Here is a 27,257-nt window from a genome sequence, read left to right as displayed (position 1 = left end):
CAACATTGACAACAATAATGACAAAGTATTAGGAACAAAGGATATGTCAATAATCTATGTAGAAAAAAATTGTATTCACCGTGCATATTCGTATTATATTTTTGTGTAGCTGGTCAATATCATCAGTGAGGGAACACCGTAGTTGTTTTGAGGCCAGATCGATTCTACTGTGTTATTGATAACACTATTTATCTGGACTTAGAGAGGAGTAACTTGCTCCAATATGGTTCATCTTATCAAGACGAGTGTACTAAGTTGCCTATACTTAAAAAAGCAGTTGTGTTTTTACTGCGTTTTTGATGCATTTTTTAGGTTTTTCAATTATCTTTATCTGGGCAATTCGTTCAAGCAATATCCTATCGGTTCTGAGAGATAAAGTCAAGTCCATAAATATTGGGACATAGACACAATTCTAACATTTTTGGCTGTATACACCACCACAGTGGATTTGAAATGAAACGAACAAGATGTGCTTTAACTGCAGACTGTCAGCTTTAATTTGAGGGTATGTACATCCAAATCAGGGGAACGGTGCAGGAATTACATATGTGCCTTCGACTTGTTAAGGAACCAAAAGTAATGGGACAATTGGGAATTTAGTCACACCTCTAACGGGTATATAAAAAGACGCATCCATTCGGGATAATGTTGAGAGCCACTGATGAAGAAGCAGGCAGCTTCGAAACGCGTATGGCCGATTGCATTATCCTGAGGAACCTCGCCACTTAATGCAAACATTGTGACCAAGCACTTACAAGCCAGCAACAGCGCGCTAAAATAATCTGAATTCCAGCACACAAACCGATCACGTGGGGCGCCACGTGACTTGCCGGACTACACGTGATCTGTTATGCGGAAGTGGCTCGCAGATTGTGAGATAAGCCTCTGGCTTAGACAGCGTGTACAGCCACAGCACGCTGATCCATCACTGTAGAAGGAGACGCCGAGGATACGGTAAACTCCCATAAACTTTTAACCTTGTGGGACAAGGAGGAATACCTGTTTAACCATATACTGCACCAAATGGTACCAACCAATGGACGATGTTAAACTGCCAATACTACTATCGAAACAGATATACTGGGTCATAGGAGATTTAGCAGACTAATTAACCCCATACTGCCTTGAGCATTTTACAACCTGTTGCAATTTGCATCCTATTTCTTACACCTACAGATAAATGGCTTGATATAACCTTCATACAAAGGAGGGCCATTGGAGTACAATAGAATAACTAAACTCAGTCGATATTTGACCAATATCTTACAGGGAGTGCAGAATTATTAGGCAAGTTGTATTTTTGAGGATTAATTTTATTATTGAACAACAACCATGTTCTCAATGAACCCAAAAAACTCATTAATATCAAAGCTGAATATTTTTGGAAGTAGTTTTTAGTTTGTTTTTAGTTTTAGCTATTTTAGGGGGATATCTGTGTGTGCAGGTGACTATTACTGTGCATAATTATTAGGCAACTTAACAAAAAACAAATATATACCCATTTCAATTATTTATTTTTACCAGTGAAACCAATATAACATCTCAACATTCACAAATATACATTTCTGACATTCAAAAACAAAACAAAAACAAATAAGTGACCAATATAGCCACCTTTCTTTGCAAGGACACTCAAAAGCCTGCCATCCATGGATTCTGTCAGTGTTTTGATCTGTTCACCATCAACATTGCGTGCAGCAGCAACCACAGCCTCCCAGACACTGTTCAGAGAGGTGTACTGTTTTCCCTCCTTGTAAATCTCACATTTGATGATGGACCACAGGTTCTCAATGGGGTTCAGATCAGGTGAACAAGGAGGCCATGTCATTAGATTTTCTTCTTTTATACCCTTTCTTGCCAGCCACGCTGTGGAGTACTTGGACGCGTGTGATGGAGCATTGTCCTGCATGAAAATCATGTTTTTCTTGAAGGATGCAGACTTCTTCCTGTACCACTGCTTGAAGAAGGTGTCTTCCAGAAACTGGCAGTAGGACTGGGAGTTGAGCTTGACTCCATCCTCAACCCGAAAAGGCCCCACAAGCTCATCTTTGATGATACCAGCCCAAACCAGTACTCCACCTCCACCTTGCTGGCGTCTGAGTCGGACTGGAGCTCTCTGCCCTTTACCAATCCAGCCACGGGCCCATCCATCTGGCCCATCAAGACTCACTCTCATTTCATCAGTCCATAAAACCTTAGAAAAATCAGTCTTGAGATATTTCTTGGCCCAGTCTTGACGTTTCAGCTTGTGTGTCTTGTTCAGTGGTGGTCGTCTTTCAGCCTTTCTTACCTTGGCCATGTCTCTGAGTATTGCACACCTTGTGCTTTTGGGCACTCCAGTGATGTTGCAGCTCTGAAATATGGCCAAACTGGTGGCAAGTGGCATCTTGGCAGCTGCACGCTTGACTTTTCTCAGTTCATGGGCAGTTATTTTGCGCCTTGGTTTTTCCACACGCTTCTTGCGACCCTGTTGACTATTTTGAATGAAACGCTTGATTGTTCGATGATCACGCTTCAGAAGCTTTGCAATTTTAAGAGTGCTGCATCCCTCTGCAAGATATCTCACTATTTTTGACTTTTCTGAGCCTGTCAAGTTCTTCTTTTGACCCATTTTGCCAAAGGAAAGGAAGTTGCCTAATAATTATGCACACCTAATATAGGGTGTTGATGTCATTAGACCACACCCCTTCTCATTACAGAGATGCACATCACCTAATATGCTTAATTGGTAGTAGGCTTTCGAGCCTATACAGCTTGGAGTAAGACAACATGCATAAAGAGGATGATGTGGTCAAAATACTCATTTGCCTAATAATTCTGCACGCAGTGTATGTTCCCAGGAGTTTGCAGGACTGAAAACCCCATTATGGTTATCCTTTGTATCCTGTAATCCCAATCAACCAATTTTTTATTCTCCTTGATATTCTAATATTTGTTTTTCATGCTCATTGCGAATATTATTTGTAATATTCAAACAAACTAATTTGCTGCTCGCACTGCTACAGACGCAGCCCTTATTGGAAGGTGTCTGTTGGGATATACCCAATATTTATGAGATACGTTTTTAATGTAATATATGTGTATTAGATGTTTCTTAATATACATGCTTTTTTAATATATATGTTTTTAATTCACAATTTATTGTATAACTTTGGGGAATTTCAACTTTTATCTGTGAACATGACAACAATTAAATATTAACTTTCTATCAACAATTCCGGGTGATAGAGTGCCTGTTCCACCACAAACATATCAAATTTGTCCTTTGAAAGGACTGTGGGGCAGTCCAGGAACATGAGCACCTAGGTCCACTAGTTGAGTGGCGTGAGCCGCTATATATGGTCTTCATTCTGACCACAATATTTCAAAATTAATTCATGACATATTTATAAATCTCTAGCTTTCCTTCTATTACAAAGCTGGTTGCCTGCAGCCATCACTAGGGGGAGGTCAGTGCAAATACATTTGTGCAGTTACAATTTACTAAGGGTACTTTCACACTTGCGGCAGGACGGATCCGACATGCTATTCACCACTATTTCGCCGTGCCCCCGGGCCGCCGCTCCGTCCCCATTGACTATAATGGGGACGGGGGCGGAGCTCCGGCGCAGCACGGCGGTGCACGGAAAAAGCCGCCGGACTAAAAAACCTGACATGCAGTAATTTTAGTCCAGCGGCTTTCGCCGTGCACCGCCGTGCTGCGCCGTGCTGCGCCGGAGCTCCGCCCACGTCCCCATTATAGTCAATGGGGACGGAGCGGTGGCCCGGGGGCACGACGAAATAGCCGCAGGACGGATCCGACAGGGTGAACAGCATGTCGGATCCGTCCTGCCGCAAGTGTGAAACTAGCCTAAAATGGAAGCTGTAATCATTTGTTTGCACTGAGCTCCCTCTAGTGGTGGCTGCATGAAAATACAGTGTGTGTTCACATCCAGGATGGATTTGATTTAAATCAAACTGATTTAAATCATGATGTTGCTAAGTGCCGATATTCTCAATAAATTTGCAATAAATAAATATTCACAAACACTATTTGCAAATACGAATATATAGCACTATATTCTAAATATTCGTGAATTCTCGAAGTGGCAATACACTAATGTTAATGCCAGAGGAGGTATGGAACTCTGTAGTTATTGAGGGAGATTTATCATGACTGAGGCTTTCTGCTCTGGTGTTGATATCCCCCTTATTTATGACGAGACACATGCCTTGGTATAGTAAGGACCAGCACTCGCTTCAGTAATAATTTCAAATAGATTTAATGGTCACATACAAATGATAAGTGACGCGTGCGTTTCGGCTACTGTGAGCCTTTGTCAAAACATGTTTTGACAAAGGCTCACAGTAGCCGAAACGCACGCGTCACTTATCATTTGTATGTGACCATTAAATCTATTTGAAATTATTACTGAAGCGAGTGCTGGTCCTTACTATACCATTATCTGTGGATCTTCCTCCCGGGACGCGCGCACCGCACCGCTGAAAGCAGAAGTGCCGCTTGTATCTTCTCTTGGAGACACATGCCTTGTCATAGATTTCTAGCTTAATTTACACCAAAAAACTGGTGTAAATAAAGAGATATTTGTTGTGGCGCTGGTCACGCCCCCTTCCCACCTATTCCACTTCCCCTTACTGAATTGGTGGCGTAAAAGTGAGAGACGCAACAGATAGTTTGCAACTTTTTAACACAACTTTTAAGGCGCAAGGGAAATGATAAATCTCCCTCATTGAGTGACCAGAGCATTGGCAACTATGCACATGAGGTAGATTTATCATCTCCCTTGCACCTGAACAGTGGTATTAAAATAATGCAAACAATGCATTTGCGACTTTTTTAAAAATTGTCGTATCTTTAAGAAAGGGGATGTGACAAGGGCGGGAAGGGGGTGTGACCAGCTGCCATAACTAATTTATCTTCATTTATGCCAGGTTTCTGTCACAAATGAAGCTAGAAATCTACGGCAGCTCAGAGCTGCCATAGATTTCTGTTTATGTGCATAGACTACTGGAGGATACACCTAATTTAGATTATTTTATTGTATACTGAAAAGTTATTCAATAGCTGCTCAGCTTGTTACCTGGCAGAGCTCTGATAACTATACTGAATGGGTCTGCAGATTTTTGTGTGTTGCCTGCACACTGGAAATATGCTACACGTTTACTCTATAATGCTATCAAATAGGGTTTTACAAAATCTCTTCTCTGACACAATATTCAAACATTCACTGCACCTGTGGGGGGCTGTCCGTGCAGGTGAAGAAGTGCCTGTCTGGAAGTGGAGCAGCGCCTGCGCTGCAAAGTCCCTGCTCCAAAGCTGAAGCAGAGCTTCTGCCTTTGCTCGGCTAGCTGGAGCAGTGGCTGGCAGGACATTGTCAGAGCAAGGATACATGTCCTGTAAATCACAGCACAGGTATTGTGGATAAAAGTAAGTAGAGGGAGAGGTTTTGAAAACCTGAATTGCCATAAATGAGAAATATTGAGCAGATGTTTTTCCCATTTTTCATTTAGGTACAATATGTGCTGTTTCATTTTTGATTGCACTTATATTTGTGATGAAGTCTGGAAATTATTGGCTGACTCTGTTTGACAGTTTTGCTGGATCCATACCATTGTTGATAATAGCCTTTTGTGAGATGTTTTCAGTGGTTTACATATATGGAATAAATAGGTAAGTTTGCTGAAAAATTGTCACTTCTAAAATGACCCTGAAGTTTCATTGCAGCATTGTCCAGGATTAAGAATTTTCCTAACACCAAAAATGCTATAAAGTAAAAAAATAAAAATAAAAACATTAAAAAAGATACTCTTCAAATCTCCTGCAGTCCCCACCAGTTCTGCAGTGATAACCTAATGTACATAATTTACATAACCCCTGCAGCCAATCACCAGCCTTGGCAATGCAGGATGAGTGGAGACTGCTGGAGCAGTGATATGAGATTTGAAGATAAGTAATGGTTATTTTTTATTTTGTGCAATTCCATGCTCTTAGGTAAACTTCAACCCTCTCAGTTTGTTTTCACACATTTTCTTCTGGTGATTGTGCACACAGGAGCACACAACAACATAGATTACAATGATGCTGTGTGCGTCGCACCGCCCGCGGGGCTATTGTCCCACACTCACAGTGCGGGACAATAGCCCCGCGGGCGGCCCGATGTACACAGCATCATTGTAATCTATGATGCTGTGTGCTCCCGTGCGCACAATCAATGCCGCTCCTGGACAATGCCGCTCACGGATCGCATATCTCGGAGGGTATATGGTCCTGTGCAAGAGGCCTTAGGGATGAGCGAATCGAAATCAGATTAAACATCCGAAGTCGATTCGCAAATTACTTTGTTTTAATACTGTACGGAGCGAGCGCTCTGTACAGTATTAGGATGTATTGGCTCCGATGAGCTGAAGTTATTACTTGGAACTGAACCCAAGTTTGGGAAATGTTTTTTACAGTAGAAATTAATTTATCTAATTATTATGCAAAGTCTCGTGAGACTACTCAAACTAATAACTTTGGCTCATAAGAGCCAATACATTCTAATTCTGTACGGAGCGCTCACTTTGTACAGTAATATGCGAATCGACTTTGGATGTTTCATCTGAAGTCAATTTGCTCATCCCTAATCAGTATCAGAACAGCGGGGATCCAAGTCCTGGCATCCCTGCCGATCAGCTGTTTCAGGGAGCCACTGTGCTCACCAAAGCTCTGGAGAGTGATGCAGGCTCCCAGCAGCTTTCCAAGGACAGCGCCAAACGTTGTATAGTGGAAGTGCCTGGTATTAATAAGTTACCCCTCAAAAAGAATATAGTCAATAGCCATTACCTTCAATGAGAGACAAGCATGTGACATGGAAGGTCTTGGTCTACCTCCACTCACTCCCTCTTGCAAGTACCTTCAAATTTTGCAAAAAGCACACCCCAAGCACAGTCCACACACTCTAAATACATGTGTTCTTTAAAAATCTATGGGTATTAGAGCTATGAGGAGTAAACATTAAATGGGTTATCCAATAGAAATATTAAAGAAAAAAAGAAAAAATCTCAGATAACCCCCAATATATTAAAAAAATCTCCCTTTAAAGGGATTGTCCAAGATAATTAAAAATCCTGCACAAGCCCAAAAATGGCCTAAATTGAATATGTCACCATAAAATGCAGTACAATCTGCAGGCTGCATGTTAAGGAGCAAGAGGAAGCGAGCAGATGCATATATAGCTTTGTGGAAAAAGGTTCAGTATAACTTGTTCTTTCTAAACTTAGGATCATTCCTGTGCATGACTATCAGTGACTGACAGCTATCTATGTATACACAGTGTATACATACAGTGACTGCGGTACATTCTGGGGACTCACTGCAGATATTACCTGACTCCCATTTGCAAATCCCCAAATACATTTTTTAAGTAGTACTCTGCTGCCTATCCTATGACTAAGACTGTTCTGATCTGGATACCCTGTCAATATACATCGACCCAGAGGGCACGCAAGGAGGATGGGAGGGATGGTAGTGCTTATGGTGGTGGTAGTAGTCCTCAAAGTTCATTGTGGCAGTCCTCACCCTGGCTCTCCTTGGGCTGTGTACAGTGTACAGTAAATTGAGGGCGCACCCTTTCTTCCCTTGGGGCATACCCTGGATCTTTATGGGGCTCCTGCCTGACGGCAGTTGCTGTTCCCTTGATGTTGAACAGTTGGCAGGATAAAAGGCAGAAGTACAGAAGCAGGAGCCTGCAGATGATGGGGGCAGTAACCCAGCCCAGTTGAATTAGATTGCCCTAATGGCAGTGTATGGGCATCAGCAATGATGGTAATAGTAGTCCCTGAGTCTCTTTCTTTAGGTGCTTGCAATCTTCCCAATTAACCACAGGTGTGCAGAACTTTCACAGTGAATATTGCAGTTCCCACAGTAGGGTGCAGATCTTAGATCCAGATGGCTGGTCTGTCTCCAAGTGTGGTGGGTGCCAGAGGCAATTAACTCTTTCCACAAGCAGTAACATCTTAATGCCATAAGCAAGCAGTATCTTGACCTTCTATGGCTCTCTGTTCTCATTCTCTCAGTTGAGTTGTTCTCTGGCTGCTTTTTAGTCTCAGGAGTGTAATCCCTTGGAGGAGGCTTCTCCTTGGACCCACTCTGCAGGATCTCACAATGTACAGTAAGTCTTGTCTCTTGCTCTGCTCAGCTAAGACTCCATTAATTAGTAGGTGAGCTAAGTCCATCACTGGTAACCTAACCAAGTCTGCCAGTTAAAGGGTTTCTGTCAGCAGGAAAATTGTTATTAGCCTGGCTGACATTAGTGATGTACTAATGTCAGCTGAACATAACTATATTAGTGCCATCTCACTGCATGCCGCCGTTACTGAGAAAAAACAACAACTTAATAATAATATGCAAATGAGCCTCTAGGAGCAGGGGGGGCGTTGCCCCTGCTCCTAGAGGCTCCGTTCTCCCACCTCTGGCCACGCCCTGCTACACTTTATTGACAGGGCCAGGCAGCGTAGGTCTCCTCCTGCCGGCCCTATCTGCCATGGAAACCTCGCGCCTGCGCCGTCCCGTTCAGTATTCGGCACAGGCGCAGTGAGTGAAGCCGGCAGCCGGCGAGCGTCCTTCACTCACTGCGCCTGCGCCGATTACTGAACGGGACAGAGCAGGCGCAAGATTTCCACAGCAGACAGGGCTGTTAGGAGGAGACCAATGCTGCCTGGCCCTGTCAATCAAGTGTAGCAGGGCGTGGCCAGAGGGGGGAGAATGGAGCCTCTAGGAGCAGGAGCTCCTAGAGTACCATTTGCATATTATAAAAGTTACTTTTTCCTCTACATAATTTTGGCGGATCCACCGTCGCTTCTAAATACAAGTTGTCTTACATTTAGACCATTTTCTACGCCTAAAACAGGTGTAGAAAATGGTAAATGAGATGGGCCTACCATCCTGTCCCCTTCCCTTCCATGCCGCGCCCGCTTTGACTAGGGCTCTCTTAGTTATGTGAACCTGGAATACATGCTCACACAGTAGCAGGCAGCAGCAAAAGGCTGCAATTTTAATAATTACTAGCAGAAGGACCCAGCTTCGCACGGGTATATTTCATCTATTTCATTTTATGTTTCCATGTGTAAAATGATATCAACAGTTTTCCCCCATAACAGTGACTTCTAAAGTACCCGCCCATTTAACAATGACCTCCACAGTGCCCGCTCCTTTAACAATGATCTCCACAGTGCCTGCCCCTTTAACAGTGACCTCCACAGTTGCTGCCCCTTTAACATTGACCTCAACATTGACCTCCACTATGAAGGTCACTGTTAAAAAGGTGGTCAATGTTAAAGGGGCGGGCACTGTGGAAGTCACTGTTAAAGGGGTGGGCACTGTGAAGGTCACTGTTAAAGAAAGGGGCGGCCACTATGAAGGTCACTGTTAAAGGGGCGGGCATTATTAAAGGGACGGGAAATGTGGAGGTCACTGTTAAAGGGGCGGGGCACTGTGGAGGTCACTGTTAAAGGGGCGGTCACTGTTAAAGGGGTTGGCACTGTGGAGGTCACTGTTAAAGGGGCGGTCACTATTAAAGGGACAGGCAATGTGGAGGTCACTGTTGAAGGGGCGGGCACTGTGGAGGTCACTGTTATAGGGGCAGGCACTGTGGAAGTCACTGTTAAAGGGGCGGGTACTGTGAAGGTCACTGTTAAAGGGGCGGCCACTATGAAGGTCACTGTTAAAAAGGCAGTCAATGTTAAAGGGGCCGGGCATGGTGGAATTCACTGTTAAAGGGGTGGGCACTGTGAAGGTCACTGTTAAAGAAAGGGGCAGCCACTATGAAGGTCACTGTTAAAGGGGTGGTCAATGTTAAAGAGGTGGGCACTGTGGAGGGTACTGTTAAAGAGGCAAGTACTGTGGAGGTCACTGTTAAAGGGGCGGGCACTGTGGAGGTCACTGTTAAAGCGGCAGGCATTATTAAAGGGACGGGCAATGTGGAGGTCACTGTTAACCCCATAGGGACACAGCCTTATTTCACCTTAAGGACCAGGCCATTTTTTGAAAATCTGACCACTGTCACTTTAAGTGCTGATAACTTTAAAACGCTTTGACTTATCCAGGCCGTTCTGAGATTGTTTTTTCGTCACATATTGTACTTCATGACACTGGTAAAATGAAGTCAAAAAATTATTATTTTTTGCACAAAATAATACCTAATTTACCAAAAAATTGAAAAAATTAGCAAATTTCAAAGTTTCAGTTTCTCTACTTCTGTAATACATAGTAATACCCCCAAAAATTGTGATGACTTTACATTCCCCATATGTCTACTTCATGTTTGAATTGTTTTGGGAATGATATTTTATTTTTTGGGGATGTTATAAGGCTTAGAAGTTTAGAAGCAAATCTTGAAATTTTTCAGAAATTTACAAAAACTCAATTTTTAGGGACCAGTTCAGGTCTGAAGTCACTTTGCGAGGCTTACATAATAGAAACCGCCCAAAAATGTTCTCTGGCTGCGCCCCTCAAGGTATTCAAAACTGATTTTACATACATTGTTAACCCTTTAGGTGTTGCACAAGCGTTATTGGCAAATGGGGATGAAATTTGAGAATTTCATTTTTTTATATAATTTTCCATTTTAACCCATTTTTTCCACTAACAAAGCAAGGGTTAACAGTCAAACAAGACTGTATCTTTATTGCCCTGACTCTGCGTTTACAGAAACACCCAATATGTGGCCGTCAACTACTGTACGGCCACACAGCGGGGCGTAGAGTGAAAGGTGCGACGTTTGGTTTTTGGAAGGCTGATTTTTATGGACTGGTTTATTTACACCGTGTCCCATTTGAAGCCCCCTGATGCACCCCTAGAGCAGAAACTCCCTAAAAGTGACCCAATCTAAGAAAGTACACTCCTCAAGGTATTCAAAACTGATTTTACATATGTCATTAACCCTTTAGGTGTTGCACAAGAGTTATTGGCAAATGGGGATGAAATTTGAAAATTTAATTTTTTTGCCTTATTTTCCATTTTAACCCATTTTTTCCACTAACAAAGCAAGGGTTAACAGTCAAACAAGACTGTATCTTTATTGCCCTGACTCTGCCATTTACAGAAACACCCAATATGTGGCCGTAAACTACTGTACGGCCACACAGCGGGGCGTAGAGTGAAAGGTGCGCCGTTTGGTTTTTGGAGGGCTGATTTTTATGGACCGGTTTATTTACACCGTGTCCTGTTTCAACCCCCCTGATGCACCCCTGGAGTAGAAACTCCCTAAAAGTGACCCCATCTAAAAAAGTACACCCCTCAAGGTATTCAAAACTGATTTTACATACGTCGTTAACCCTTTAGGTGTTGCACAAGAGTTATTGGCAAATGGGGATGAAATTTGAAAATTTAATTTTTTGGCCAAATTTTCAATTTTAACCCATTTTTTCCACTAACAAAGCAAGGGTTAACAGCCAAACAAGACTGTATCTTTATTGCCCTGACTCTGCCGTTTACAGAAACACCCAATATGTGGCCGTAAACTACTGTACGGCCACACAGCGGGGCGTAGAGTGAAAGGTGCGCTGTTTGGTTTTTGGAGGGCTGATTTTTATGGACCGGTTTATTTACACCGTGTCCTGTTTCAACCCCCCTGATGCACCCCTGGAGTCGAAACTCCCTAAAAGTGACCCCATTTTGGAAACTACGGGATAAGGTGGCATTTTTTGGGGGACTATTTTTAGGGTACATATGATTTTTGGTTGCTCTATATTATATTTTTGTGAGGCAAGGTTACCAAAAATTGAAATTCTGAAATTTCATCTCCATTTGCCATTAACTGTTGAAGAACATCTAAAGGGTTAATAAAGTTTGTATAATCAGTTTTGAATACCTTGAGGGGTGTAGTTTCTTAGATGGGGTCACTTTTAGGGAGTTTTTACTCTAGGGGGGCATCAGGGGGGCTTCAAAAGGGACATGGTGTCAATAAAAAAGGCCATCAAAATCGGCCTTCCAGAAACCATGTCGGTCATTTCCTTTTGCGGCCTCCCTTTTACTGATACAGCAGTTTACGACCACAAATGTGGCATTTCTGTAAAATGCAGTATCAGGGTAATAAATATTAACTTTTGTTTGGTTGTTAACCCTTGTTTTGTTACCGAAAAAAACGGATTGAAATGGAAAAGTGCCAAAAATTGCGTTTTTGGCACCATTTTTTTTTTTTTTTAACCGTGTTAATCTGGGGGGTTAGGTTATGGGATATTTTTATAGAGGAGATTCTTACGGACGCGGCGATACCTAATAAGTCTACTTTTTTTTACAATTATTTAGGTTTTTGACTATATTATCCTTTTTGATACAAAAATAAAATTTTTGTATCTCTAAAGTCTAGGTGTCATTTTTTTATTTATTTTTTATCCGATTATCTTATGTGGGGGCTCATTTTTTGCGGGACAAGCGGACGGTTTTATTGGCACTATTTTGGGGGCTATATGACTTTTTTATCGCTTGCTATTAAATTTTTTGTTATGTTTGGTGACAAAAAAAATAGTTTTTTGCAACTTTTTTTTTTTTGACCGTGTTAATCTGGGGGGTTGGATCATGGGGTATTTTTATAGAGGAGATTCTTACGGACGCGGCGATACCTAATAAGTCTACTTTTTTTACATTTATTTGGGTTTTAGGTGTCTAAAGTCTAGGTGTCATATATATATTTTTTTTTATCCGATTATCTTATGTGGGGGCTCATTTTTTGTGGGACGGGCGGACGGTTTTATTGGCATTATTTTGGGGGCTATATGACTTTATGATCGCTTGCTATTAAACTTTTTGTTATGTAAGGTGACAAAAAAAAAACTTTTTTTGCACCTTTTTTTCCTTGACCGTGTTAATCTGGGGGGTTAGATCATGGGGTATTTTTATAGAGGAGATTATTACCGACGCGGCGATACCTAATATGTCTACTTTTAATAAATTATTTTTGTTTTTTTGGGTGTCTCAAGTCTGAGAACCAGTTTTTATATCCGATGTCAGTGCTAAATTGGGATATAAATTTAGTACTCCATGGAAGTGTGATACTCCCTGAAGCAACCGTCAATGCAGAGGCCCGGATGATCGGGGCAAGTGTCACATTGAGTAGTGGTGTCCTTCCGTATCCCCCTCCTGTGACACACTCTGCACCTTTTTTGGGTTCGTCCCTTCTTTCCAGTATGGGGGACCACACCTGGAAAGTGTTGGCCAGGGACGATCCGGGCACCTACAGTTCCCGAGGTACTCTGGCCTGCTCTTTCCCGGTCCGAAAAGATCAGGGCCATGAGGACTGCCTCATAGAACTGGAGGAATGTCCCTGTGCTGCCAGCGCTTCGGGATAGTACAAAAGAGTTGTACATGGCAACCTGCACCAAGTAGACCGCAACTTTTTTGTACCATGCCCCGGTTTTGCGCATGGCGTTATATGGCTTGAGGACTTGATCCGAGAGATCAACTCCTCCCATATACCGATTGTAGGCGACGATACAATCGGGCTTGAGGACCGTTGCCGCGGTACCTCGCACAGGGACAGGGGTGATGCCGTTACCATGAATTGTGGACAGCATAAGAACATCCCTCTTGTCCTTATACCTGACCAGCAACAGGTTTCCAGTGGTAAGGGCACGGGTCTCACCCCTGGGGATAGGTACCTGAAGGGGGAGGGCAGGGAGGCCGCGTTGATTTTTCCGCACGGTCCCACAAGCGAACGTGGATCTGGCGGCAAGGGACTGGAACAAGGGAATACTGGTATAAAAGTTATCCACGTACAGGTGGTAACCCTTATCCAGCAGTGGGTACATAAGGTCCCACACAAGTTTCCCGGTAACACCCAGAGTGGGGGGACATTCTGGGGGTTGAATCCGGGAATCTCGCCCCTCGTATATACGAAATTTGTAAGTGTACCCTGAGGTACTCTCACAAATTTTGTATAGCTTCACGCCATACCTCGCCCGCTTGGAGGGCACATACTGGCGGAAAATGAGTCTCCCCTTGAACGCAATGAGAGACTCATCAGCTGCGACCTCCGTTCCAGGTACATAGGCCTCCATGAATTTGGCCCCAAAGTGATCGATGAATGGCCGTATCTTATACAGACGGTCATGGGCAGGATCACCTCGGGGGGGACATGCTGCATTATCGGAATAATGCAGACATTTCCGGATGGCCTCAAACCGGGAGCATGTCATGGCTGTACTGTAAAGTGGGGTCTGGTATAGGACGTCCCCACTCCAGTACAGCCTGACACTGGGTTTCTTGACCAGGCCCATATGCAGCACGAGGCCCCAAAATGTCCTCATTTCGGCTGCACTGACCGGCGTCCAGCCACCGGGCCTGGCCAAAAAGGAGCCCGGGTGTTGAGCGACAAACTGTTGGGCGTACAGATTCGTCTGCTCCACCATCAGATTTACCAGTGGGTCACTGAAAAAATGACGAAAAAAGTCATATTCAGTGTAGCCCACTGTGGAAATCTGGATTCCTGATTGGCCTACAAAATCAGGAATCACGGGCTCGTATCGCTCTGGGCTACACCAGACAAGTTCACCGGCAGGGTGCTCCGGTGGATTTAACTGGTGGGCCGGGAAACCAGTACGAGCCCCAGAGCTGCTCGTACTAGGCTGGGCCACAGGGTCCCTAACATGGCGGTCCCCTTGCTCCGCCTGGCGGCGTCTCCGCCGCCTTGGGGGCTCATCATCATCGCTAGATGATGAGGAGGACGCAGAAGACAACAGGAAAGTGGGGTCATCCTCGTCCTCACTGGGACTCTCGGAGTCGGAGGCAAGCTGGGCGTATGCCTCCTCGGCCGAGAACGTCCGGCGGGCCATAGGGGAGTGTGTGTCTGCGTGTATATGTGCGTGTGTGTAACTCTTTATTTTGTGTACGTGTGTGTGGGGGCACGGGTGTTCATGAACTCACCCTAAAACTAACAGAAAAAAAAAAAAACAACTAACTAAAAAAAGGGCAAAAAATGTGAAAAAAAATATTCAAAACCGCTGATCAACCGTCCGAAGTTGATCAGCGGTGGGGTGTGCGATGCGCTAACAGTGGCCGGACACTAAGTGCCGGCCACAGTCAGCGTACACCAAAAAAGAAAAAAGAAAAAATGCACCCCAAAAAAGGTGGGGGGGGGGGGGGCAGGGGGGGGGGGGGGAAGTGGCAGTACCCCTGGGGGGTCTAGGGTCACACACTGTTAAAGGGGTGGTCAATGTTAAAGGGGTGGGCACTGTGGAGGGTACTGTTAAAGAGGCAAGTACTGTGGAGGTCACTGTTAAAGGGGCGGGCACTGTGGAGGTCACTGTTAAAGGGGCAGGCATTATTAAAGGGACGGGAAATGTGGAGGTCACTCTTAAAGGGGCGGGCACTGTGGAGGTCACTGTTAAAGGGGCGGTCACTATTAAAGGGACAGGCAATGTGGAGGTCACTGTTAAAGAGGCGGTCATTGTGGAGATCACTGTTAAAGGGGCAGGCAGTGCGGAGGTCACTGTTAAAGGGGCGGGCACTGTGGAAGGGGCGGACACTGTGGAAGTCACTGTTAAAGGGATGGCCACTATGAAGTTCACTGTTAAAAGGGTGATCAATGTTAAAGGGGTGGGCACTGTGGAGGTCAATGTTAAAGGGTTGGGCACTGTGGAAGTCACTGTTATAGGGGTGGGCACTGTAAAGGTCACTGTTAAAGGGGCAGCCACTATAAAGGTTAATGTTAAAGGGGTGGTCAATGTTAAATGGGCAGCCACTTTGGAGGTCACTGTTAAAGGGACGGGCACTGTTAAATGTGTGGGCACTGTGGAGGTCACTGTTAAAGGGGCGGACCCTGTGGAGGTCACTGTTAAAGGGGCGGTCACTGTAAAGGTCACTGTTAAAGGGGCAGCCACTATAAAGGTTAATGTTAAAGGGGTGGTCAATGTTAAATGGGCAGCCACTTTGGAGGTCACTGTTAAAGGGACGGGCACTGTTAAATGTGTGGGCACTGTGGAGGTCACTGTTAAAGGGGCGGACCCTGTGGAGGTCACTGTTAAAGGGGCGGTCTCTGTGGAGGTCACTGTTAAAGGGGCGGTCACTGTGGAGGTCACTGTTAAAGGGGCAGGCACTGTGCAGGTCACTGTTAAAGATGCGGTCACTGTTAAAGGGGCAGGCACTGTTAAAAGGGCAGGCACTGCCCAAAATAAATTTTACTGGTTGGCCCTAGGTACCCCAGTCTTACAATGATGCTGTCTATCTATACATTGTGCAGTTAGAGTCCGTTCACACGTCTGTATGTGTTTTGCGGATCCGCAAAACACGGACACCGGCACCGTGCGTTCCGCATTTTGCGGACTACACATTGCCGGAACTCTCATAGAAAATGCCTTTTCTTGTCCGGACAAGAATAAGACATATTCAATTTTTTTGCGGAATGAAAGTTCTGATCCAGAAGTGCGGATCCGCAAAGGCGGATACAGACAGCACATTCCAGCCCCATTGAAAATTAATGGGTCCTCACCTGTTCCGCAAAATTGTGGAACGGATGCAGACCCATTTTGTGGACGTGTGAATGGACCATAAGTCTAATGTGCCATGTGCCACTAGTGCAGTGGGTGGGGGACTGGGAGCCCCCACTCTTGCTCATGGGCCCACTAGGGATTCATCTGTCACCCTATGGGAAAGTCCAAGCCTGTATAAACACTTACATAGACAATGCTATAAATCAGAGATAAAACAGATTTAAGCATATAAATGACAAGTTTTACTTAATATTTTCCAAGAAAAGTATATATAAATATGCTTAACTTCTGCTGCTCTAAAACATGCTGCCTGCAGATTGCACTGCTTTTTGTGATCACAAGTTCTCTTTAAACTAAACATGTTAACGCTCACCTGTTTCTCCACTGCCATTATTTGTAGTACTGGTCCGGTTCTCCTACATATATATTTGTCCAATGTGCTCACTACATCTATGCACATGGGTGCACTGTTCATGTAGCAAGGCTGTAGCCTCAGGCGGCTCTGTGCTAGGACAGCAAGGTGTGTAATTTAGCCCCCAGTCCTGCACTCCTACACACATCTGTATACAATGCGATTCTATTGCAGTTTTTGATCAATTTGAGGCAAAATCCGTGACAAAACCACAATGTACAATGACCCCCTAGAAATAAATGTGTATAGGAAATGGTAAATTACTTTTGTGATAATATAATGTGAGTATAAAGGACCTTTGGAGTTAATAATGTGTGCATGTCACATGATCGATCATCTCAAAGGTCCTTAAGCCTCCAAGACTCTAGAGGAGAAAGAGATCCCAAAGCAGTAAGTAAATCATTTTCAGTGTGCGCCTCTAACTGTGTGTGTCAATATCTGCTTATTTTGTATATTGGGGAACTACACAGCCTCACGGTGCTCAATATCTGGACATGGGTAGCTGTGCTTAATATCGATAGTGTTCTCATTATTTATAATATATAGATACACACACGTTACACACAGTAGTGCTGTGTAGTGCATATGTACACTACTCACAAAAAGTTAGGGATATTTGGCTTGTGGGTGAAATTTCATGATGAACCTAAAAATGCACTCTAACCTTTACAGGTGAACTTAATGTGACCTTCTCTAAACTTTTGAATACACATGTCCAACTGTTCATTGTTTCAGTACTTTTTGCACAACTTGCTGTTCTTTTACAAACAGGTGTTTGATCCATGAATCACCCAATAAATTTCCAGGTTCAATTAGAATTGGTATTTAAACAGTCCTCCTCATCATGCTGTTCTCATTTTGACATCATGAGACCAAGACGACACCTAACAATTGATCAACAGTACCCCGCGATTGCGAGGCTTCAAGCAGGATGTTCTCAGACAGAAGTGGCCACTGAGCTTAGAGTGTCACAGAGTGTCATCAGCAGGTTGCAACAGAGATACAGAGAGACTGAAAGAGTCACAGAAAGGCATAGAAGTGGATGTCCTTTGGTCACATCCCACACTGATGACCGCTTCATTGTGAACAATGCCCTGCAGAACTGGATGATGAATGCCACACAACTCCAGGCACATTTGAGGGAGATGAGAGGCACCCAAGTGACACGTCAGACCATTGGAAACCATTTAAATCAGCATGGTCTCCTTCCTAGATAACCTGCAAGGGCACCTGACCACAGCGTCAGTGTCTTGCATAGGCCAGGGAGCATCTACAGTGGACCACAGTACTGTTCACTGATGAAAGTAAATTTATGCTGAGCAGAAATGGTGGCTGCCAATGATGTTGGAGATATCAAGTAGAGCGCTATGCATCAGCCACTGTTGTCACCAGATGAGCCTTTGGTGGTAGTGGTGTTACAGTGTGGGCAGGTGTGTCTAGTCAATACATAACTGCCCTAAACTTTGTGAATGGCACAATGACAAGACTATACTACTTGAATAACATTATTAATCCAGTCATTGTGCCTCTACATGAACAACACAGGCCTAATTTTATCTTCATGGACGACAATGTGCCAGCTCATCGAGGTTGCATCATTAGGAAGCGGCTACTGGAGACTGGGGTACCTCAAATGGAGTGGCCTGCACTTTTTCCAGACCTGAATCTCATTGCAAACCTATGGGATCAGCTGAGTCGCTCTGTACCCCAGAATCTCAATGACCCGAGGGCCGCCCTTCAAGAACAGACTTCCTCAGGATGTGGTCACAGCAGGAACAGTGGACAGTTTTAAAAAGGGTTTAGATGATTTATTTAAAGTAAACAACATTAATGCTTATGAAAACGTGTAGAAATCTGAGTCTCACTTCCTTCTGAGATTCGCGTCCCCACCTATCCCTTGGTTGAAATTGATGGACTTATGTCTTTTTTCAACCATATCAACTGTAACAGTGGCATTCCATGCCTCAGCAGACAATAAGTCGACTTGTGAACAGCATGAGACTTCTTTGTCAAGCTGTAATTGATGCTCAAGGACACATGACAAGTTATTGAGACATTGACATTTTTTGTAGGGATATACCTAATACTGTTGTTGGCTTTTGTTTCAATAAATTGTTTGAGATGAGGAAATCACCATTACTTACTTATACTTAAATTCTCTACTTTCTTTATATAATATCACTGTAGCGTGAACTTTCCATAAATTTCCCCCAAAATCCAAATATCTCTTTTTTGTGTGTAGTATATATATATATATATATATATATATATATATATATACACACAAAATTACAAGTATCTGTATCAGTATCCAAGTATCAGCTTTTATTCTGTACATATGGAAACCACACTCTTACACGAAGAAAGTTTTCTTTGCAGTGTACCAGTGTGGTGTTTGTTACATAGACTTTATATACAGACTGAGCACCGCGGGAGTTGTAGATTTTATTTTAATTTTTAAAGCAGTTGATACATATCCTTTCCTTTAAACCTATTTCTATCCTATTATAACTTTTCGGGCATAAATGTGTTGAACAAATTTAAACATAACTTGCCCACAGCATACCAACTTGATCTACCCACATTAGGGTGTTTCATTTTTCCTAAGATGTCAGTTTTATATGACTTTGCTTACTTCCCGAGTTTCAATGATGTAAAAGATATATATGCCAAATTTCAAGAAAATTGGATAATATTTAGAGGTTGCACACATTGATCCCTTTTTTTACTACTCTCCCTCATGTACCTAGGAGGTTGGTCTAAAAACGACTTCAGTAATCAGGATCCCAGGGGCTCTGCATCAAGTAAGGTGGATGGCAAAGGCAATATATGCACTTAAAATTGTCCTCTTCACTAAAAAGTTGAATATTCCTCAATGAGAATTGAAAGGAATGAAATGGGTTACACATTTTGTCAGCCTCATATATGTTCTCTTTTTGCACAAGGCAATTGTAAGTCGATTGGCTCCAAAGAATGATTTGGATATGTTACTGCTTATGGAGACATTAAAAAAAGTGCTCTCACAGTTTCTAAGAGACACCTTTGGTATCTGTCAGAAACAAACGTAGGATTGGCTTTTTTGGACTGTTAAGGAAAATATGAATAAAAATGTTGAAACCAAACCTGCAAAGAAAAAGGAAATGAAACTATTAGAGGGTAAAAACCTAGTTTTTCAAAGGAAAAGACCTGAGCCATTTTGTTACTAATAAAACAAAGACGTTCTTTGAATTGTTTGGGATCCACGACGTGACAGAATACTGCAATGATTCTCTAAGAATCCATGTGAACGCTCTTAAGGTGGTCAATGATACCGCAGAAAGAGGAATTGCTCAGTTAAAAAAGTTTAACGAATCGGTCAGGGACTAAAAACAAAAACAATTCTTGTTGAGGGTACTCGAGCATCACAGAAAAGTAGTCACCAACCTAGCAAAAGAAGGGATTGCATCGTTCAAAGTTGATTAATATAACACATGTTTTGCCTATCATACTACCTATTAATCTTAGTGTCTAGTTTTAATATTATTTTAAGTTTGTGATTTCTAGTTTTCCCAATAAAAGTAATTAACATTGAAAAATAAAATTTTTCGCCTACTTTTACAAAACTTAGCAAAGTGTGCAACCTCTAAATATTATCCAATCTTCTTGAAATTTGGCAATAATATCTTTTACATCACTGAGACTCAGGGCGTAAGCAAAGTATGCAAACAGTTTACATTTTATTTTTTTCCATTACAAAATGAAACTTCCTAACCCACATCTACAGTAAGTGTGCAGCAGTTAGAAGCAATACCAGCCTTATTTGCATTTTCAATAAAACAAAGATTCATGTAAAGATTTCCATAAACAACTGCAGCATAAAATTATGCTTCTTTACATTTTTAGGTTTAACAGAGACATCAAATTCATGATTGGTCATAAACCAAACATCTTTTGGCAAGCCACTTGGAGAGTTATCAGTCCTCTGATTATGCTCGTGATATTCATTTTCTATTTTGTGGTTAAAGTTTCAGAACAACCTTTATACATTACTTGGGATCCCGACTATGTAAGTATCTCACACAAGTATTCTCGTAATGCAGTTATTGCCTGATATATTCATTAAAGGGGTTATCAGAGTTATTTTTTTGTTCTTTCTATGTTCCTAACTGGGCAAATGTAACAGCTTTCCAAATAACTCACTTAATCTCCAGTGGCTGGTTTCTCAGATATCACTGAGGGTCACATGACGTGTGATGTCAGCTTCTCTCCCAGCTCTGATAAAGATCGTTTACAAGCCTGTAAATGAGACGTCACTGTACCCCCCTTCACTGCCGTCTGCTCTCTCTTCTAAGATTCTTAACCCCTACAGCTGCACATACTGGCTAGCTGCAGCAGTGACAATTCTGGGCACAGGATCTGACAGACTAGAGAGAGCATTGCACAAGAAGGTAGGGGGAAGATCCTGTGTGTATTAGCAGTGTCATTATACAAGTGGGACTTGTAGTTCTACACTTACAAGTTGCTGTTGATTCTCCCAGCACTCAGGGCAGCACTTGTATTCACTCCCTTAGCAGTGTCATTATACAGCTTGGACTTGTAGTTCTACACATACAACATGCTGCAGAGTCTCCCAGCAGGCAGACATGTCACTCAGGGCAGCTCTTGTATCCACTCCCTTGGCAGTGTCATTATACAGTTGGGACTTGTAGTCCTACACATACAACATGCTGCAGAGTCTCCCAGCAGGCAGACATGTCACTCAGGGCAGCACTTGTATTCACTCCCTTAGCAGTGTCATTATACAGCTTGGACTTGTAGTTCTACACATACAACATGCTGCTGAGTCTCCCAGCAGCCAGACATGTCACTCAGCGCAGCTCTTGTATCCACTCCCTTAGCAGTGTCATTATACAGCTTGGACTTGTAGTTCTACACTTACAAGTTGCTGTTTTCTCCCAGCACTCAGGGCAGCACTTGTATTCACTCCCTTAGCAGTGTCATTATACAGCTTGGACATGTAGTTCTACACATACAACATGCTGCAGAGTCTCCCAGCAGGCAGACATGTCACTCAGGGCAGCTCTTGTATTCACTCCCTTAGCAGAGCAGGGGGAGGGGCAGAGATTGTTTTTATTGCATGTAAACAAAGGGCCAGAAAAGAACCAGGGAAATGTGTATATATATATATATATTTTTTTTTTTTGCATAAAACTTGCTTAGCTTAGTTATATATTGCTGCCCATCAGATTTTCAGTGCTATATTATTTTTTTCATAACTCGGACAACCCCTTTAATTTTAAAGCTGTAGAGGTTAAAAATCCTTTGGTAGAGAGAGTCTAGAAAGGGAGACAATGTTACTATTAATGACATGCTAACCTTCCAAAAGAAGATTTGCACCGATTCATAATAAAGAGTAGATGACCTCTGTGTGCATCTGATGGGGTCGCTTAAATTAAACTAGATTTCTTTTTGAAGGTACAAGAAGTCAGAGTTTTGTGTAAATGTAGACCAGCTGATCCAAATATTTTTTCAACTAACATATAAACAGTTATCATTAGTACATAATAAATGAGCAAATAAAATAATAAATCATTCTTCATATTCTTAATTACAGGCAGAATTTCCGAAGTCAAAAGAAATTCCTTACCCCAACTGGGTGTATGCAATAATTGTAGTACTTGCTGGAGTTCCAAGTTTAATGATACCTGTGTTTGCACTCGTCATATTTGTTAGGAGATGCATAAAGAAGGATGATGACCAGCAAAACATTATGAATGCTGCATCTATGGTGTCTATCAATGGTGATGCAAAAAACAAAGTGTAAAGTTTACATGGAGAAAATGACTTTATATTGACAGTATATCAGTAAAAGAAAACAGAAGAAAATGTTATATAACTAAGATTCTTTCATTTTTAAACCGAGGAATACCACAGGAGAAGAATACATAATGGAACAGAAGCATCTGTAAAGGAATGGAAAAGAACAGTCAGTCTTTCTCACACAAAAGAGAAACGTTCAGTTTTGCATTCAATAATTACATAAACATCTCTGCTTGCTTTACAGAGTCTTTGGACATAATTTAGCAAAGCTGTCTAAAAGAAAATTGCCCTTGTTTTCCATAGAAAGGGCATCTGTCAGCAGATTTGTACCTATGAAACTGGCTGACCTGTTACATGTGCGATTGGCAGCTGAAGGCATCTGTGTTGGTCCCATGTTATGTTCCCGTATTGCTGAGAAATATATGCTAGAAAAATAGGGAGGACCACCGGGAACTTCACAAGTAGATAAGGCGCTCATCTGAAACAGTTGTGTTAGAGGCACAACACCCGCTAAGCGTATCTGTAAAAACCACCACGGCTGCTGCTCACACTGTTGCAATCAGAGAACTGACCAAGTGCATAATCCAGGGAAATGTATGAAAAAAGGTAGCACTGCACGTCTCGGTGGATCAGAAGAACCAGAGTTGGTTAGGTGAGCTTAAGAGTTGTTTATTGGCAGCAATAACTCATTGGCTGTACCGGCCTTAGTCAGATTCAAACTATCCTTACAATGGACAATTTACTACACTGATTTAAAACCTGATTGCTGAAAAATATGATGTTTTAATATATGCAAATAAACCTATAGGAGCAATCGGGTGATGCCATTATATCTAGAGCCTCAGCTCTCTCTGCAACAGATGCACCCACTTCACTTTGACAGGGCCAGGCAGTGTAAACGTCATCACACTTGGCCCTGTCAATCAAAGGGCAGAGAATGCAGCAGTTACAGAGAGAGCAGAGTTTCTAGGAGTAATAGCAATGCCCTTGTTGCTCCTAGAGGCTCATTTGCATATATGAAAACATAATTTTTCTCAGTAGTGCGGGCACATATGAACATGGGAGCAATACAGATGCCTTCAGTTGCCAAAAGCACATGCAGCAGTTCAGCCAATTTCACAGCTACAAATCTGCTGATAGATGTCCTTCAAACTACTGTAGAAACAAAAAAAGATGAGCTCTGACTGGTCTCTGTGGAAAATGTTTCTTCCTGTCAGTTTTGATAAATGAGACCATTTATGCCTAAAGCTGGCCATAGACATTAGATCTACTTGGCCTCCCAACTCTCCCCTGACTGCTTATCTCATAGAAGATTGGAAACATTGGATTTCCACTACTAATTCTCTTTGTTCTCAGGTGATAGAGGCATTCTCCCCTCTCTCCATTCATTATGTATGCATGCTTGTTCAAACTGTGTGTGTATATGTTGGAAGAATTGGGAGAGACAGCTTTCGGCCAAACGAGCGGTTGGCTAACAATCTCATGTGTATGCCCAAAGTGTAATTGTCATTTTTCAATTCAACTTTTTTTTATATGTAGGGGAAGTGATTCAAAGTTTTTTGTAATCTACCTTTTTATGTGATTTTGTTGACTTTTATTAAGAAACTGTTTTCCATTATTAATGAGTGTTGCTAAGGAAAATCCATCTTCAGTGTGTACTGTACAAGCTGAACATGGCTCCCATTTAATGGAGAAGCAGGCTCCTGTGCCTGCCTCTAGTCTCCCTGCTGCTGCCTATAATCATATGTATGTAAACCTACCTCAAAGTCATGTTTAACCATTTCTCCCTAATGATTACACTGGCTGTCTCTCTTCTATCGCCTCAGAAAAAAGGAAGAAATATTTTACCTAGCAGTCCCTATATTATGTAAAACACTTTCTCCCCATCACCCTGACTTCTACACTGGCTGTCAGCGCTGAAAAGCTGTTTCTTCTTTATTTACATAACGCATTTTGGCAAATAGTCAGTTAGTGGATATGCCACTCAGACAGAGGAGAAACAGGCTGTCAATGGGAGCAGCTCTGACAGTCAGTATAATCATTAGGGAGAAATGATGATATATCACTCAGGGACTGTTATATATACATAATGTATTTTACATATGCAGCAGCAGGGAGACTACAGGCAGGCTCAGCAGCCTGCCTCCACATTAACAGTGATGCATCTTCAGTGTCTATAGCATATACTGAAGATGTACTTTCCTTAGAAAGGCTTATCTAAAGCATTGCTAATGGAAGATTTTATAGCTTGTTTTCTAAGAAAAGTTAACAATATCTCCTAATAAAGTATATTACAAAACTAATTCTAATCACTTCCCCTTTGCATAAAAAAATAGAAGTGTCAGTTACACTAAACAAAATTTGGTTTTATTTAATTTGCTAGAAAGTCATTGACAATGTTATATGTGTTTAACAGGCTTGCACTAGTCATAGTTCTTAGCATTAATACCACATTATAGAGCAACATTAACATATAACATTTGCACAATAATATGCAAACAAATATTTAGTGATTTTAACATCTTAAGCCTGCATGATACAAGGTACACCAAGTAGCTTTCCTTCCTGGCATGATGATTCATACCCTGACAAAAGTGAAATTGTTTAATCTAAATTTGGGTAAATATATAAAAAGTCCATGCTGAGGAAACTCAGTCAAGTAAGATTATTATAGGATAATGCAGGTTGAAAAATCTACAGATTGCAGAAAAGTGTGTCAAATCTTGAATCGTGATGATAGAGAAACGAAAGACCATTCAGAGAGGTGTGTGGTTGTTCAGTACAGGCCCGATGTTATTGTTATATATTAAATTTCAGTACTATGATAAGAAATAAAACAATGGAATACATTTGGGGAAGTGTATTTTATACTCCAGTCAAATTGAAGTGTGTTGGAATAAAATGTAGCAAATTTATTTTGAAGCATACCCCTTTTAATACATTTGGTACATCTTGGGCCGCCCTAACAACAGAAGATGATATCTTCCCCTGCTAAGAGCAGGCTTAAATGTGCACCTTTTTCTTTCTTTAGGAATGGTAAATCTCTTGGAATGATAACAGCTAGGCACCCTCCTGGATAACCCCATGCAAGGGCTGCCATCAGGACATTATGGCTGGTTGTGCCAACAAGGGCCCAATCAAAGAAATGTCACAAATCACTGCTGCTTGATATATACTCTCCAGTTCACCTGCCACCAACTGGCCCCCAAAGTTAAAGAAAAAAGTTCATACAGCACTGCAATGTAGGTTGAATAGAGGGTCAGTGCACATTTATAGTAGAAGTGAGTCTCGGCTGTCACCTCTGTAGACCATATCCAACCAGTAGATAAGGCAGTGAAGAAGTAAAAAAATCCATACAATCCAGCAGATGCAATGTTTTGGTTTGAAAAAGGCTGTGAAATGTTGCATCTACTGGATTGTATGGAATAAATAGTACACTGCTTCACTTACAAAGACGAGTGCTGCCTTATCTACTAATTGCACCAACAGAAGTCATCCTTGAAGCTGCAGTATCTGACATGGCTTGCTGTATGTACGCTGGAGGTGGAGACTTTAGACAGACTGAGGTGAAGAGAATTTTTGAGAGCTATCCAGAGGAAGACTTAGCAAGAACTACCAAAGTTTCAGTCACTAAATACAAAAAACAATGGAGGACCCTATCTGGGTATGGGTATATTTACAAAATACAACAATTAGGCCATTCAGGTTAGTACCCAGCTTGACCCAGATAAATACTTACATATTGATAAAATATAGCTTTTATTTAAACGTATTAAAACTCAATTAATTGTGAGCTAATTAAAAAGGTGTTAAAATAAACTATCCTTTGTGTCCAATATCTGATATCTTTGTATTTGATTACTGTTAGTAGGGATGTGCACTCTCCCTGCCAAATCACCTAGGTGCTACTAACGATTCACTAGAAGCCAGTTACATCTGTAACGCTCCAACGAGTGTGGACCCGCTGTGCCACTGGGGATACAGGCAGGTGGAGCGAGCTGTCACTGGATGGAAGAAGCGCAGCAGCAGAGTCAGATAAAGCAGAGCTGAGATGGTGATTAAGCAGAGCTGGAGCTGTTAGAACAGGAGAGCTGAATAGCTCAGGTGCAGCAGGTGTAACAAGCTGAACAGCAGACAGAGGCATGGTCGACAATCTGAATCATACACTTTAGAACAGCGAGGTACAGGAGGATCAGGCAGAGACAAGGTCAGGATACAGGCTAAGGTCGGAAGCAGGATAATAAAACAGGAACAACAAGCTGGAACCTTCGCTGTAGAAAACTACAATATTGCTCAGGCATCACAGGAAGGTGGAAGCACCCTTATAAAGGTGGTGCTTGGCCGGGATTGTAGAGAAGGCGGAATCAGGGGCGTGCACGAACCCTTAAAGAAACAGGACGCGTGCGGCTCCTACAAGGTGCAACTGAAGCTGTCATCGCCTGCGACTGTGCAGGAAAGCGGGTCTGGAGCCTGCAGTGGAGAGCAGGAGCCTTGTGTGCAGTTCGACTGAGGTACATAGCAGGATGCGCTGCACGCTGGCGGCTGCCAACTGCCATTGTTACAGTATTCCCCCTTCTCACGC

At 42.4% G+C, this 27,257-nt stretch overlaps 1 protein-coding gene across 1 annotated transcript in view; it reads left to right on the top strand.

Annotated features, from left to right (window-relative positions):
- SLC6A19 (solute carrier family 6 member 19) overlaps window positions 1-22,975 on the top strand; it is a 144,098-nt gene extending 121,123 nt beyond the window's left edge. The window contains exons 10-12 of the mRNA XM_040432609.1: window positions 5,512-5,671; window positions 20,759-20,921; window positions 22,470-22,975. Of these exons, the coding sequence (XP_040288543.1) occupies window positions 5,512-5,671; window positions 20,759-20,921; window positions 22,470-22,679 (533 nt within the window). The 3' untranslated portion in view covers window positions 22,680-22,975. The remainder of the gene's footprint in view (window positions 1-5,511; window positions 5,672-20,758; window positions 20,922-22,469) is intronic.
- The last annotated feature ends 4,282 nt before the right edge of the window (window positions 22,976-27,257 follow it).

Source organism: Bufo bufo, chromosome 5 (genome assembly GCF_905171765.1).
Source record: "Bufo bufo chromosome 5, aBufBuf1.1, whole genome shotgun sequence".
Classification (NCBI taxonomy): domain Eukaryota; kingdom Metazoa; phylum Chordata; class Amphibia; order Anura; family Bufonidae; genus Bufo; species Bufo bufo.
Note: the sequence above shows the minus strand (reverse complement) of the source record. Positions and strands in the feature narration are given on the sequence as shown.